At 34.6% G+C, this 15,825-nt stretch overlaps 1 protein-coding gene across 2 annotated transcripts; it reads right to left on the reverse strand.

Moving 5' to 3' along the window:
• Positions 1-3,333: 3,333 nt before the first annotated feature.
• Positions 3,334-14,377, reverse strand: LOC132053394 (diacylglycerol kinase 5-like). Of its 2 annotated transcripts, none has more exons than XM_059445410.1 (13): positions 14,262-14,377; positions 13,284-13,496; positions 11,764-11,886; positions 11,161-11,289; positions 9,584-9,669; positions 8,672-8,795; positions 8,216-8,264; positions 7,606-7,688; positions 7,029-7,096; positions 5,411-5,485; positions 4,949-5,036; positions 4,647-4,763; positions 3,334-3,899 (listed from the first exon to the last, which is right to left on the reverse strand). In XM_059445410.1, the coding sequence occupies exons 2-13, from the start codon at positions 13,482-13,484 to the stop codon at positions 3,576-3,578; spliced, it is 1,467 nt and encodes a 488-aa protein (XP_059301393.1). In that variant the 5' UTR covers positions 13,485-13,496; positions 14,262-14,377; the 3' UTR covers positions 3,334-3,575. The 2 variants fall into 2 exon arrangements, with proteins under 2 accessions (XP_059301393.1, XP_059301394.1); XM_059445411.1 differs by having other exon boundaries at positions 13,284-13,490; positions 14,262-14,362.
• Positions 14,378-15,825: the final 1,448 nt, after the last annotated feature.

Consider the following 15,825-nt stretch of genomic DNA (forward strand, 5'->3'; position numbering starts at 1 on the left):
ACATAGCCGGTAGATATTTGTTATCTTCCATCATCATATAGATTTATAGATATCAGGTGATTTTTTACAACAACATATTCAGTGTAATTCCACAATAAGTGACTTACTCCTACCTTGTGAGTAGAGAGACTTTTTTCGATAGACCCTCGGCTCAATCAAAGTATTTCAGCAAAATGAAAATAAATTATTTAATATTTTATTTAATTTTGTTAGAATTTATACTCTGATATGCAAGATTTGCATAAATTTCATAGATCATTAGGCCACTAAGCTTGAGTACTAGATGCATGTTGCTTCTTATCACTCCCTCCATCTCAATTTATACGAGAGTGTTTGACCGAACACATAATTTAAGAAAGAACGAAAGAATTTTAAATTTTATGATTTAAAATAAGTCATAGAGACTTGTGTGACTATAAATCATCACATTAAAAATAAAATAAGTATTTTAAAGTTAAACTATTACTAAATATACAAAGATTTTACTCCCTCTTTCCTAAATTATGTGACACCCTTTCCCTTTAAGTATGTCCAAAAAAAACGTCACGTTTCTATAATTAAAAAAATCTTAACTTTAAAGCTCCCCCTTTACCTAGGATAATATGATTCATAGCTACACAAATGTTTAAGGTTTATTTTAGACCATAAATTTCAAAAGTCATCTTTTCATTCTTAAACTTTATGTCAAATTAAATGGGTGCCACATAAATTGGGACGGAAAAAGTACTAAATATAATAAAAATATCATTTTTCATAGAAATTCACTAACAAAGAAAGAGTATCATGTGCATCGAAAGGAGCCAGTAGTTGATTTTTAATCTTGTGCTTGCATTTTGGGATGAAGTTTAATTATCCAAGATTGCATAAAGATTGCTCCCATGTTGTCTCCACAGGTATTGGAGAAATGGGAATATAAGCATGTGAAACCTTTTCATAAAGCTGGTTTTATATTAGCACTGTTGTACTTCATCACGGTGTTAAGGATAAGATTAACACATAGACATGTCACAAGACTCGAAAATATCTATGTTTGCAAGTGACTGTTTCTTTTCCCTGTGCTTATAAAGAATTTGCATATGAATACATTATGCATGGAATCAGAGGCTGATTTTAAATTCTAAATTTATGAGTTCAACATTTTAGGACTTATAGCTTACTGGTTTAAGGAAATAACTTGCAAATATGAATATATTTTTTGGCAAATATATATAAATATATTAGCTAGCGAGTGTAAATAATTGTTTGACTGAGCGGCCAAATGTGTAACTTCTTCTTTAAAATATGAGGGAGGTGGTGTTATAGACCAACCAGGAGAGCTCAACCCAAAAGACTAGTCAGATAGGTAGGAGAGCTCATTTAGCCTATAAAACCATGAGCATTTCTTCCCTTAACCGATGAGGGACGATTGACACATAACAATCGCCCCCGCATGAGAACCAACAGCCTCATTGGTCACGGCTGGACCCAAGAGGGATGCTTATGCTCATGGGTTAATTAACATGCTCATAGAAAGGAAAGCAAAGAAATGCTTTAGTCGATCTTGATCAAGTCCATCCTAATCCAAGTAACCATTAATCCACTCATTTATTGATGCGCCTCATTTTAACCCGCCGAAATTCAGCCTCTAATCCGTTCATTTGACACCCCTAATCATAACATTTCAACTTCCGCGATTATTTTTCCTTTTGCCTCTTGTTTCCCTTCACTCTCCAACTTTTTTCTTATTCCTTTAAATTCTTACATACATTTTGGAGTGTGCCAAATAGTTATTTAGTTCCTCTTTGCTCAGTAAACTCATTAGTATGGCAAACTTTATACTGGTTCTGCCTTCAGAGAGAAGAAGGAAAGGAATCTCAAAAGGCTAATGAGGCTGCTACAAATTTCTCAGAACCTCATTGATTTGTCACACTAATATCAACAGTCACAATATGGTTAATTTACATTCTAATCATTCATAGAATGTAAAATGGTTTCTTAAGCTAGTTACACATGTTATTGAGAATTTTGTTTATAGGACCTGCTGCATATTATTCAACAAATGTTAACACTTCCATGTAAACATGTATCCACTTGTATTCAAGACAATAGGTAGATATACCCTTCATTTGACGGAAATTCCAAAATGATTCAAATAACCAATTTCATAAAAAATAACTCATTCTTGTATTTTACCCGCCTGACCCACCTCCTAAAATAACCCCTTCTTCCTTCTCTCTCATATTTTCTCCTCCAGCTATCAAGCCCGTTGATGGAGACTTACTTTCTCTTTAGCCGTTGGCTGATTCAAAAGTTAGTGTCATGTTTTAAGAGCTACAATTTTTATGTTTGAGTTAAGTCTTCTTAGGAGTCCTAATTATGTTGAAATTAGTTAGGTAATGGGGTCAACTCTTTTAGCCATTACTCCAGGTCATAGATTAGTGATAAGTTAGTGCTCTATTTATCTGCTTAGTTTGCTCTGCAGTACTAACTATTTAAAGGTATGTACTGGTTGTCTCCAAAATGACTGTCAAGTGTTTCCGTCTTTCTTTGCTTTCCTTTCTAAGAGAAGAGCTTGAACAAAATTTCTATGCAAATAGTGAACAATAGGTTTATAAATTATAGATGTTTGACAAAGATGAAATTTAAAATGTTTTCTGGTTTCAAAAATCACTTCTTAATCTTTCTTCTGGCTATAATTGATGGAATCGACGACTTGAGAGTTGTAGGAGAAAATATGAGAGAGAAGGAAGAATGAGTTATTTTAGGAGGTGGGTCGGGGCGGGTAAAATAGGAAGAATGGGTTATTTTTTATGAAATTGGGTTATCTGAATCAATTTGGGAATTTCCGTCAAATGAAGGGTATATTTGTTAACTTTCATAACTGTAGGGGCATAAATGACCCAAAATTAGTTCGGGGGATATTTTTAGCCATTAAAACAAAATAGAGGAATAATTTTTTACCCTTTTCCCATAATTTTATGATGCTGCTTGCTGGATATAAAAGGCATGCACTTATTATGCTGTTAAAATTATGAACATGTATTTAATTAAATTCTTGAGTTGCTTGAATTTAGTAGCTTAATTTATTTCAAGGCATAATTGGTGATAAATGAGACAGAAGTTGTCTTGCATTATTTTTATGAGCATTTTAGTGAACTTATCAATTATTACGAGAAAAATTATCTTAAACCACAACCTAAGTTGCGCGGACTCTTCGCTTTTGATGCCGCACCCGTATCGGATTCTAAAAAAAATCCCCTATTTTTGGAAACTCCGACACACATATGTAAACATTTTTGAAGAGTCCGAGAATCATAAACCACGACAAACAATACTATCTATACAAACACTGTATCCACAGTACAAAACAAAATGGTACATTATAAAACCTTAGAAAACAACAATCCAAACCGAGTTAGGCTCAAACCTTGCCTATATAAAGTTTACATGTTCCTGAAGAGAGTCGTCAAGGGTCTCTCGAACCGTATGCCAAGTAGTTCTCTATGCAAGTACTGAAATATCAATGCCATCATACCCCACATGAACTTAATATGGAGGATGTAGAAGCAAATTTTGAACAAACATGGTTTACAGAATTAACTGAGGTGAGAAATATCAATGTCATCAGGAATCTTGAATGTCTCTGCTGCCCCAAACTTTCTCTGCTCATCCCTAACCGAATCTTCTTCATCACTGCCGTCTTCGCCATCAGCATCATGATTTCCATGACTTGAAGGGTCATCTACACCTTTAGATATGCAACCATGGGTAGCAAGCATCTTAACTTGGCGAAGATGAGATATTTCTACCACAACTGTGTCGTCATCTACAGGGAGAGGTTGCTTCCATGGTTCCCCATCAATCCTCATGAATGTATGATCAGCTGCACCTTTGTGAAACTCAAATCGGATTCCATGTGCCTACAAGAAAGAAAATTGAACAAACATAAGACAATAGGCAGCTTAGTTTTTAGCGTGAATCAGGTAATCTTTTCTTTTTCTAGCCGAGAAATTCCCGAGTATAAGTGGTGCACAGTCCGAAACTCGGCTGACAATGGGCTCTACCCTATCCACTTATATACCAGGTTTTTGTCTGTGGCAGAGTTTGAACCTGTGACGTGTGCCTAACCCACACATTAATTACTTATTGCGCTCTTATCACTAAGCCGTGGCGGCTTCCATGACACAACAATCTGGTTTTTCAAAGCTCTAAAAGATCTGTTCCTCTCAGACAAATTCTCTATGAATATGCCCTTAAGCAACAAAACTGCAGGCCAAGTAGTTGCAAGTTTCTTAGTAGGCGTTTGACCATCGATTCCAAAAAAAAAAATCACTTTATTTGGAATTCATGAAGTTGGAGTTGAAGATAGAGTTATGTATGGTTGTACCTTGTGCAAAGAAGAGAATAGAGCATTTATTTGAAATTTATGAAGATCAAAAGATGGAGTTGGAAAACAGGTTTGGAGCATTTTTCCAAATTTGAAATCCAACTCTGAGTTGGATCTGGAAATTTTATAACCAAACACTAATTTTGAAATAAAGTGAAAAATTATGCCGAAACACTAATGTAGATCTTATGCAACCTTTTCATCCTAACTTACAATACGGGAGTTCACATAAAATATATAGGCATACTTATAGTTTTAGGAACACAATATTATCCCAAACCTGTGCAATACGTGTCCCATGACCGTTTGGAGCGAGAAGAACCATTCCATGCCAAGCATCTTTGAAGCCAACAACCTCAATAAGGCGATCATCAACAAATGGTGGAGTCAAGTCCCTCTGCCATCACATTGACAAACACATGCATGTGAACATACACTCGAAAGAAAAAAGAAAAAAGGGGGGGAAAATCAAGAAATAGTTTTCAGGCAGAAATATCGATATCCCTGGAAGCTCACAGAAGCATGCACGCACCAAGAAAAAGAAAAGTAGAAGGCCGAAGAATCTAGTAATAGAGTACATACATCTCGGCGTCTTCTGCTATTTGGTTTTCCCCAAGGATTCAGTCCACCAGAAAAGCTAGGCAAGTTTAGGCAAATAATTGACCTAATACTGCAAGTTTGGACAAACAGAAGAATAGAACAGTTTATAACTCAAAGGTTGTCATGCTTAGCAATCAACTTGCAATTATACATACGTATGTACGCGCGAGCTCCTCTCTCACACACACACATATATAGAAAGAGAGAGAAAGAGACGCCAAATGCAATCAGAATTATGCTAGAGGAAAAAAGCCAGAATCTTTTATTTGAAGAGAGACAAAAGTGTGGGATTTAAGTGGAGAAGGGTAAAGGGGCGGACTCATTATCCAGAGAGTTTCAAACTGTGTGCCACTGGCGCTTGAGGATTTCTTGGTTATCCAAAAAAAACCGAGATGATATCTAGTGGTCTTCTAGAGTTCCAACATTACAAATAATTGATGCTACCTGCTAGGGATGTGGACGTCTTGCCATTCACCTTGCCTTTTCATTATCTTAACCTTGACCAGTTGACCTATGTTCCTGCAGGAAATGCAAACATGTAAATTCTCATAACATATACCATCAAAGAAGGGATAGTAAAGATAACTGAATCCTATAGATACTTTCTTGAACCATAGCATGACATGAAATATTCTTCATTCCCTCTTGATGTGTTCAACAAAAGCATGATGATTTTCGTAGTTGTATATATTACTCGGCAAAAGTTATGAGTAGGACAAATCAGGATATCTATGATAGCTGCACAATTTGAAGTTGATGCTTGTTTCTTTCTTCATCCCTCTGTAAGTTGTCATATCGCTGGGCATCGTTATTTTCTTTTTTTCATACCAACCCTTAGGACCAACCTCAGCCTTTGAAAACTCGGGGATGATGGGCCCTCCTTTCACCCTTCTCCACTTAAATAGGACTGAAGTGCACTGATAGCCGATTTTAGGACCCCTATTTAAGGCATAGCCGAAGTTCATAGTCTTTTGTAAGCTTAGCCACTTTAAGACATATGCGTCTGAAGTATGCCTTGCCAAAGCTTAACACTTCAGACATACATATCTGAAATTTTAGTTGTCTGAAGAGATAACTGCTGAAATGAAGATACTAGAATAAACCAAGATGCCTAGCCTAGCAAAAGAGTACGAGAGATTTTGTTTCGACAAAGTTGTAAAGGATGTATCCAGAACCTAAGAAACTTGTGGAATTTTTTGGAAGTATCAGCAGATGAAGAAAGCTACTTCAAGTGTGTCTGAGAAAAGGGAGCTGCTCCTCAAAAGAATTAGAAGAAGAAGAAGAAGAAGCAGCAGCAGAGTAGAATGAAGAATTTGTAACGAAGAAGCAGCAGCAAAGCAACTGAAGAAGGAAAAAAGAGATGCAGTAGCGAAGCAAGAGGAAGAGGAGGATTGAGTTAAATATTTTGGAAAAACTGGATATAACTTAAAAAGCAGGGTAGAAACTGGCCACCCCATTAAATTAACTCAAGTGAGCTAAGCTGTGGAGGCTGCTGGGGATTGTTCCTTAAGCAAGAGTTCACATTTTACTGCATTTTAATGTCTTTACTAGTCATATTGTTGAAAAAACTTTTTATATAGTGTTAAGAAGGGTTTTTATTTCAAGAAAGTGGACACAATTCTATGACGAAAAGGAAGCAGGAACTGAATAAAACAAAAGGAGTGAGTAACTGGCTTGTAGCAGTCATTGAGTTCTGCACAAGTTCTGGTTTTTTATGTTTCCAATAATAAATTTAAGTAGATATACATGGGCACTGAATATTCTTACACAAGAAAAAGGCATCACAAGGCAACCGATAGATATAGTAAGTGGAGCATAAATTAATTCTGAATTTAAGGTTGGAGCTCCAATCCAGTAGAAGATTACGGGAACATTTTTTTGACTATTTGTTATTAAATCCTGATTTCTTCTTCTTGATTGTTTTTAGGAGACTAAACTAAAGAATCATAGTTAATTTTAATTTCCTTAGGTGTTCGAGGTGGCAGAGATACCATTACAAACACTTAAATTAGTATGAAAAGATTTACAAGGACTAGAGCATTAAACCACAGTGCAGATTCACCTTGAGGAAGAATGAAGACGGGACGGCAAAAACGATCCTTGTGTCCATCCAAGCTTTGCATATGTACCCTAAGGAGCAAACAAAAATACGGTAAGACATACTTCCCCTTCAAATACTACCAAAACTAAAAGAATGAGAAAAGCTAGTTTTCAGGATGTATTAATCCAGGTCTTTGCAAATTACTTAAGCCATCTATTTATTGACATGAAGGACCATATACACAATCAAGAGTAATAATTAACGGACCGGAGATCCTCAACATGTGAATCAATACTTATCTAAAATCGAATCATCTTCAAACAATGATCCTCTGTTGAGACAAACTTGCCCCATATACTTCTTAGGTACCAACACTAATTCATTAACCGTTGAATATTAAAGTGCAGTGCAAAATATACTTCCCCGCCAAAATATTTTTGGTCAAGCAATAAAATAAAGGGCAGCCCGGTGCACAAAGCATCCCTTGTTAGCAGGGTATGGGGAAGAGCTGCCCCCCAAGGGGTCAAGCAATCAAGTAAATGTAAATTCCATATAAATTGGGCCAAGTCATCTTAATTCCTGACGACCACTTCATTACCTGATTGACACGCTGGTTTTTGAATTTTTCTGGATGCATCTTTCTTTCTGAATGAAATGCATATGATACTTGTGCATCTATCCCTGTTGACAGAAACAATTTAAGATTAGAGGTGGTACCAGATAAACAATAGTACGAGTAGTTTAAAATGCACTCAGTATAACTCATAGCCAGTTTATTTATGTCTAATAGAATACTAAATTGCTTGGAATCCTGTACAAAGAAGGTTGATGCATGTTTTTTAATTAGAGGAATGTCTCTTGAATTTTGACAGTTTAGAAGGGAGGTCAATGTCATTAGCCCAAATTCTGTTGGCATTTAAAAGGTTCGCAAAAAAAAAAAAAAAAGAAGTGCACCAGCAATTACTTTTTCACAGTGGCATTAGTAACTAAACTTAATCTGCAGTGGCGACATTCACTCAAAATGTCAACAACAACAACATACTCAGTGAAATCCCACAAAGCGGGGTCTGGGGAGGGTACATCGTACGCAGACCTTACCCCTACCTTGGGAGGTAGAGAGACTAGTGACATTCACTCAAAACATCATGCACATAAAAATTAAAAAGAAATCGAGTTTTCACAAAACATGTGTGTGTATATGCACTTACCCATGCTGAAATAGTTCCAGAATCCTCCACGAAATGTGTGGCACCCTTCCTGTCGAATGTTAGATAAATTGTTTATAAAATGGATCAATGGGGAGGGTGGGTAAACGTTTGAACCAGACAAGACTATGAAACGTGATTCCCCAAATCCAGTAATTATCGATGCGTATTAGTGCAAATATACATGTTTTTACTTTTCATTTAATACTAATAATTTAGAATTTTGGTGTAGGAATGTTTAAATGGAATCACATCTGACCAAGCCACAACCTGGACCATGGTTTTCTTTTACACTTTATTGACTTCTAGGTAACATCACACGTGTCATCAAAGAATGTAAAACCAGAAAGAAAATAAACAGTGACAGGGACATCAAGCACACATGACAGATGGAGCCACTATTGCAACTTTACTCTATTCATGTTAGAAAATAAAAGTTTCCTTATGTATAGCTCTTACCACATTGAGTTCATCAGATGAAGACACCCGATGAAATGCATGCAAAGAATGAGGCAATTCTAGTGGTGCAATAGGATCACAGGAACCCTCATTTGGTGCTCTGAACCTCATTAGAAGGTGCCAACTGCATCAACAGCAAATTTTTCAATATTTGTTGAATGTGAATGAGTAATCAGGGTCATCGATTATAAAATGAAATCACTTATAATATTCTGAGTAGTGTATTCAATTAAACAAATCATCAGACCTCAACAAGCATATAGGACAGAGCAATACTTGAACTTCCACAAAACTTTGTTTTGACAGATCATAATTTCAACCAAACTTAAAAATTTCAGAAGTTCAAAAAAAGGAGTAGCTTAGTATCATTCTATAATATTATAACCAAGATGCTTCTAAGACAACCCACCTAAGTGATATTAAAAATTCCTACATCTATAGTTGTCCTTAACATGACCACAAAACAAAGAAAAACTTTTTGGAGATGTTGACAGTGATGGATTGCCAATGTTTACTTGTATTTTGTTAAATAAGTTATCATATCGCCAACATTTCGCACAATAATAGATCTGCAAAATATGGCCCCATTACCAATAGCATATGAAATATAATAAAACAACTGGACTTATCAGGTTGCAGTAATCACTTTTTTGTTTACTTTGGAACAAACTACTTAAGAACCTACAAAATATGGAGACATTGCAACTAGAGAGCATTTTGGCATTCCAAATATCTTTTTTTATTTAGGCTGACTTTCATCATTTCAAAGAATTACTAGGATACTCATTGGTTCCAAGTTCCAACTTAAGACTCCAAAAGTGTTCTCCAATTCCTAAGGAGTATATTTCACACAAGCCACTGTATTACACTTGAACTATCTCAAAGAAGACTAGACCATTTGAATCGAATAACCTGTCTATCTTCATCTCTTTTGCATCCATCACTTGCTTCAAGAATGAGATAACCGAGTTAGGGTCGGTTCCTGGATTCTTCTTGCCCTGCAAATGACCATGAGTGCATATTACATGATGTATCGTCCTCGATGCTGAATGTAAATCAAAATATTACAGATCAAATAAACTTGATATCGAGCAACTAACTTAAGAGAAATGGTCTAGATACTGGTTTGTATTCAAGAATTTCATGTGATTGATAGGTATTTCTACATAGCATAGCCTAAGAATTCATTTCATGTATGGTTAATAAACTTTACCCCATTATAACAGTAAGATCACGAAACTATTTTGACACATTAAAGTAACTGAAGTTTACCCACTATAGTAGTAAAGTCACAAAACTTTACATAAAAGTAACAGTAAAATCACTTTGATGGAAGGTTGTCATTATATTGGGTAAAGTATAACGTCTTTACCGTTATAGTGGGGTTAATAATAGGTAAATCTCTAGAGAAAATGACAACAATGGTCCTTATCCTTGGTAGTAGATTCAAAATAGTCTTTAAGTACCAACTGAGCAGTTTTGGTTGTTTAAGTTTGCCAAAAATGAGTGTTTTTTGTCTCCGTCAAATATTTATCCAAACTTTGGTTGTTAAATTTAATCGAAATTGTGAAGAAAAAACTTAACCAGAAACACCAAAAACCGCAACATAAAAAAATACACCAGACTCTTGACATAGACCAAAAATAACATAAACAACAAAATCTGTACTTCCAAATTATGTGAGTTCCCGTTAAATATTTTTTATTTTCACAGTTCCGATTAAATTTAACAATCAGAAGTTGGTAAATATCTTACAAAGATCAAAAGTGCTCACTTTTAACAAACTTAAAGGACCAAAACTGCTAAGTTTCTGAACCTACTATCAATTTTAAGGGACCTTTCTTGTCATTTGTTCGAAATCTCCATGATAAGCTTAATTGATAACCCGGTAAAATTGGTAACTAGCCTGCTACAATATTTTACCTAACCTGCTACAACATATTATGTGAATATTTTCTATTTTCACAGTTCCGATTAAATTTAACATTTAGAGTTTATTAAATATCTTACAGAGACCAAAAGTGCTCACTTTTGGCAAACTTACGGGACCAAAGCTGGTAAGGGACCATTTTGAACCTACTATCAATTTTAAGGGACCTCTTTTGGTCATTTTCTATAAATCTCTATGATAAGCTTAGTTGATAACCCGGTAAAATGGTAACTAACTTGCTACAACATACTCCATCCGTCTCAAATTATCTATCATGGTTATCTTTTACACACTCCTTAAGAAATACTAATTAGAAGGGTTTTATTTTTAAAACTATTTTACCCTTCATTAGTATCTGAACAATCATAATATCACCCCAAATTAAGGTATTTGTAGTCTTAAAGAAAAATAACTACTAAAGGTGAAACGGGAAAAAAATAATTAATTTTGTCTTGAACTTCTAAAACGACAACTAATTTGAGACAACTATTTTTTAAAAATCACAACAGATAATTTGAGACGGAGGAAGTAGATGCTTAGTTGAGCTAAAGATTGTTACCCATCCAAAAGCAAATGGAAGGTTATTTCCAGTTCCCAAAGGCACAGTAGCAATTGGTGGTGGCTGAGATAGTTTGAGATCAGATACAACTCCCAGAAGCCATCCAGCTGTGCCATCTCCACCTGCAACCTAATTAATAAACAACAATTCCATGTAAATTTATGAGAAACCTTATAGAAAAATCATACTCTCTTATTTTAATTTGTTTGTCTGGTTTTGACTTGACAGGAGTTTAAGAAAGTAAATATAAGCCTCTTGAATCTTATGGTGTTAAATTAAACATACGTAGAATGTACCACAATCTCATTTAATCTTGTGGCCTTAACATGTCATGTGAAAAGTTGAAATTATATAGAATGTATCAAAATGTCATTTAATCTTGTGGCCGTAAACATGCCACTTTGAAAGTTGAAATTATATAGAATGTATCAAAATATCATTTAATCTTGCGACCTTAAACATGTCGCGTGAAAAGTGTTAGAATTAAAGAATTGCGAAAAAAGGAAAGAGATATTCTTTTTGAAACAGACTAAAAAGGAAAGTAAGACAAATAAATTGAAACAAAGGAAAGAATTCCTTTTTTTGTGCAAGATTTGTGCTTACAATTATTCTGAGTCTCTCTTCAAGTAAGGTGGCAAATTCATCACCATTGCTCTTGAGCTTTGATAGATTCAGATATAGTCTGCGTAAAACACTATCAGGAGTTTCTTCTCCCAAATCAAATACCTGAAAATCAAATTCATCATATTGAAGTGCTGCTGTTAGCGGGGGACTCAAAATTTTGCATAAGCAATTTTATGTTGGAAAAAATGAACTTTGTATTGGAAGAACAAAAATATTTTGATTTCTGTGCTAGTATATGAATTATCTTAATTCATGAATTAGAAGTTTATTAATCCCTCCGTTCACATTTACGTCACTATACTAAAAATAAATTTTCATTTTTTACTTGTCCACTTTAGCATATTAAGAGAAAAATATTTTTTTTTTCCTATTTACCATTAACATTAACTACTCATTCTTAAATCATTTTCCAAATTTATTGAGATGCACCAATTAACATGAGTATTATGCTAAAACATGTGCATAATATTTCCAAAAGGGAGTGCAAAATTTATTGTGGACAAGTTAAGGTGAACAGAATAATATCTTAGACTGAATTTATTATTTTATTCATGAACTAGGGTTGTGAGAAAATTAAGAACTAAATTATGTACATGTAATAGAGTAGGTACATGCTAAAAAAGTCCTATAAATACTGGGCACTATTAACGTACTGCAAAAGCAAGTTGAGTGAGATAAAGAAAAAATAATTTTCTTACATATCTTCAAAGGAAAAATGAATGATTGAGAGCCTGGACTTCCCTTTAACCCCTCAACTATTGGATCAGGGAACCATGGTAATCCAATTGGTTAACTACTAAATCCCCATATTCCCCACCTGGTTCTTGCTCTTACTTCCATACCTTTGAACTTTTGTGAAATGGTCAAATTTGTTATTAATTAATAATGAGGTTTGATTTACATTTGTCATTACTTACATGAGATAGATTTTGCCGTGTTAACTAACGATAGAAGTTTTCCAGACACATGAACATTTTTTACAAGAGAAAAATGTCAAATTTGCTCTTAAACTACGAGAAGTGATCCGGGTTCACCCCTAAATGGTGAAGAACATGATCATTGTTTTGGCATTGACACTATTGTCTTCTTCAACGCTCAAAACCTCCAATAGCCAGGTCTCTATCCCCCAGCTCAAATTAACTACCATCAAGCCATCAACCCAAATGGAATTCGAATCTGAGAAAAATTAAGGGTCAAATTTATTCGATTTTACCCTTTGTTATACTATTTATATAAAAATACCCCGCCATTACCTAAATAATTCAAATATACCCCTCCTTCGTTAGGGTTGTCTAAGGTGAACACTCAATCCCACGTACCACTGACAACATTTCGATGAAGTGGACGCCACGTGACATGCCACCTCAGTGCCCCAACCCTCTTTACCCCTCCCTAAAGTCTAACTCTCTTTATTTGAAGAATTGGTAAAAATGATTAGGAAAAGTGATTATTTTTAGCTTCTTCTTATATAGTTCAAGGAAACCAGCTTAAACAAATACCTGATATCTGTTAAGAAGTGATCGATAAGTATGAAGAAGATCCCCACCAAGTTGACCTCCACTTCTTGAGTTGATAAAAACTAACACAGGGCATGTAGGTACATCAGCCAAATCTACATCATCACTACTTTCATCCTCAGAAAGTATATATGTAGGAATATAGAACTCTCTCTCATTGAAGTTGGAATCAACAGTCTCCATAATTAACTGTACCTGTAAGAAGTTAGGTAACAAGAAATGTGATCATTTGAATAAATTGGTCGAAAACTAATTCAGTATACATAAATCAACTAACTAGTTGAGGTGACCATTTGAATAATTTAGCAAAAACTAATCCAGGATACATAAATCAATTAACTAGTTGAGGTGACCATTTGACTCCTCTTATTCATCTTTCTGTGATGGTGATTTACAGTTTTCTTAACCAGAATAATTTAAGCAGAATTTGTAATTCTTAAATAGAAACAAAAACAGTAACGTTTAAACCAAAACCAGAATATGTAATGCTTACACAGAACAACAACAACAACACATCCAGTGTAATTCCATAAGTGGGGTCTGAAGAGGGTTCCTACTCATAGAGATAGAGAAGTTGTTTCAGATAGACCCTCGACTCAAGGAAAGCATTTCGCAATAGTTTAAAAAAGGGGGTACGGAAATAATGAAAGCAGTTAAAACAGCGAAATGATGTGATAGGAAAAGCAGTACATAGCATTCGGTAAAAAGACAGTAACAATAACGAAATAATGCGATTATAAACGAAGCACAAGAAACACAGGTGGTAATGCTTAAACAAAAATATAACATAAAATTCAATGTAGGCAGAGAAAAGAGAAGAACAAAAGTTTGAATTTCAATCAATCAGATCATTTGACTAAAGCCAAAGTCGAAGTCAAGCGAGCGAAGCGCGAGAGGTTTTTTTCTTCCCAACTAGATCAAATTAAAAAGAATATAAGCTAGCCAGGAGAGAAATTTTACTCAAGAAAGCAGAGGATTTGATGGGAAAATCTCAGTTGAATCAGAAAAAACAAAAACCAATAACTTTTGTTGAAAATAAGGTTTCAGATTTGCACGTTTATATAACATGTTCTCCATCAGTTAACTTAGTCTGCTAAACTACCTATGAGTCAAAAAAGCATAACGTCTGACATCTTTTAAAATTATAGTAATCATATTATATTCTTGAATATATATTAGTACTGTCCTTAATTTTTTAATAATCTATACAAGTGTGAACATTTTTTAAATTAAACGAATTTGTGTTCACATTGAAGATGCATAGTTGCACGTTGGAGTAGGAGAGTATTTGGTAAATATTGGAGTATGAGAGTATTTGGTGAAAATTTACTCATTCAGTGTACTTTTTCCTTTTTTAGTCGGCCAAAAAAAGAATGACATCATTCTATAATTAAAAATAATTTAACTCTAAATTTTATTTTACTTTTAATAAAATGATTTCTATTGACAAAATTTTGTTTGGCTTGTTTTTGACACAATATTCAAAAGTCTCATTTCTTTCTTAAACTTCGTGTCTAGCCAAACACGCTCATATAAATTGGGATGGAGGGTGTACATCTTTTTCAAATACTAAAATAATTAAATTATAGTTAATTTACGCACATTATGATCTAATTATTGAACACAGATAAATTTTTGGTGAGAGTGTTTTCTGTTTATGGGGACTTTATGATTCTCTTGTTTGAAAAGTGGGACCTCTCAAACAAATCCGCCATCTACTAAATTCATTTTGGTAAAGTTTACTTGATATGTTTGAGCATACTTGCTGTATTTGAAAAGGACGATTGGTAAATTATGTGTGTAAGATTGATGCCAGTAAAACTGTAAATGACTCTGTAAAGCTCAATTTTTCAGAAGTAGGTGATTGGCAGTGCACGGTGATGTTTTAGGAGAAACTAAATAAAGAAAAAGAAAAGTAAAAAGTAAAAATATATACTCCATTTTATAGTACTCTTCCTCTCACAATTTATATGACGACGGTACAAAATTTAAGAAAGAAATAAGATTCTTGAAACTTATTATTTAAAAGATTAGATGTAGACATTGTGTAACTATAAATTATGTCATTAAGAGTGTGTGTATGGAGGAAAATGATTTTCAAGGAAAATATTTTCCTGAAAAATGTGTTCGTGGAAAAATAAGTAAATTTCTTACTTATTTTGTCATGTTCAATTGATTAGTAAAAAATATTTTTCGGAAAATACTCACCACTCACCCTCCCCCCCCCCCCCAAAAAAAATCCCCACCCACCCAACACCCCCTCCGCAACACACCCCACTCCCACCATCCACCCCACGCCTGCCAAGACCCTCACCACCCAGGGGGTGGGGTAAGAAAAGGTTTTAAGATATATGAAATAGAAAATTTCGGGGTGGGCGGGGGGGAGGGGGAGGGTTGCAGGGGCGGGGTAGTGGGGTAAGAAATCTTTTTTTTCATCTTTTTATATAAGTAAAATAAAAATAGAAAATTCGGGGGGGGGGGGTGTGGGGGTAGGGGCAAAAAAATTCTTCGTTTTTATAAAAGT

The sequence above is a fragment of the Lycium ferocissimum genome, chromosome 4, assembly GCF_029784015.1.
Source record: "Lycium ferocissimum isolate CSIRO_LF1 chromosome 4, AGI_CSIRO_Lferr_CH_V1, whole genome shotgun sequence".
NCBI classification, from domain to species: domain Eukaryota; kingdom Viridiplantae; phylum Streptophyta; class Magnoliopsida; order Solanales; family Solanaceae; genus Lycium; species Lycium ferocissimum.

Bases quoted from the DNA above. Each gene is read 5' to 3' on its own strand.
- LOC132053394 (XM_059445410.1), bottom strand. From the start codon at position 13,484: ATGGAGACTGTTGATTCCAACTTCAATGAGAGAGAGTTCTATATTCCT. The intron at 4,764-4,948 runs GTATGTACTCTA...ATGTGATGGCAG, and splicing joins ATAGCAGAAGACGCCGAGAT to AGGGACTTGACTCCACCATT. The intron at 3,900-4,646 runs GTTTGGGATAAT...TCTTTCTTGTAG, and splicing joins ATGGGACACGTATTGCACAG to GCACATGGAATCCGATTTGA.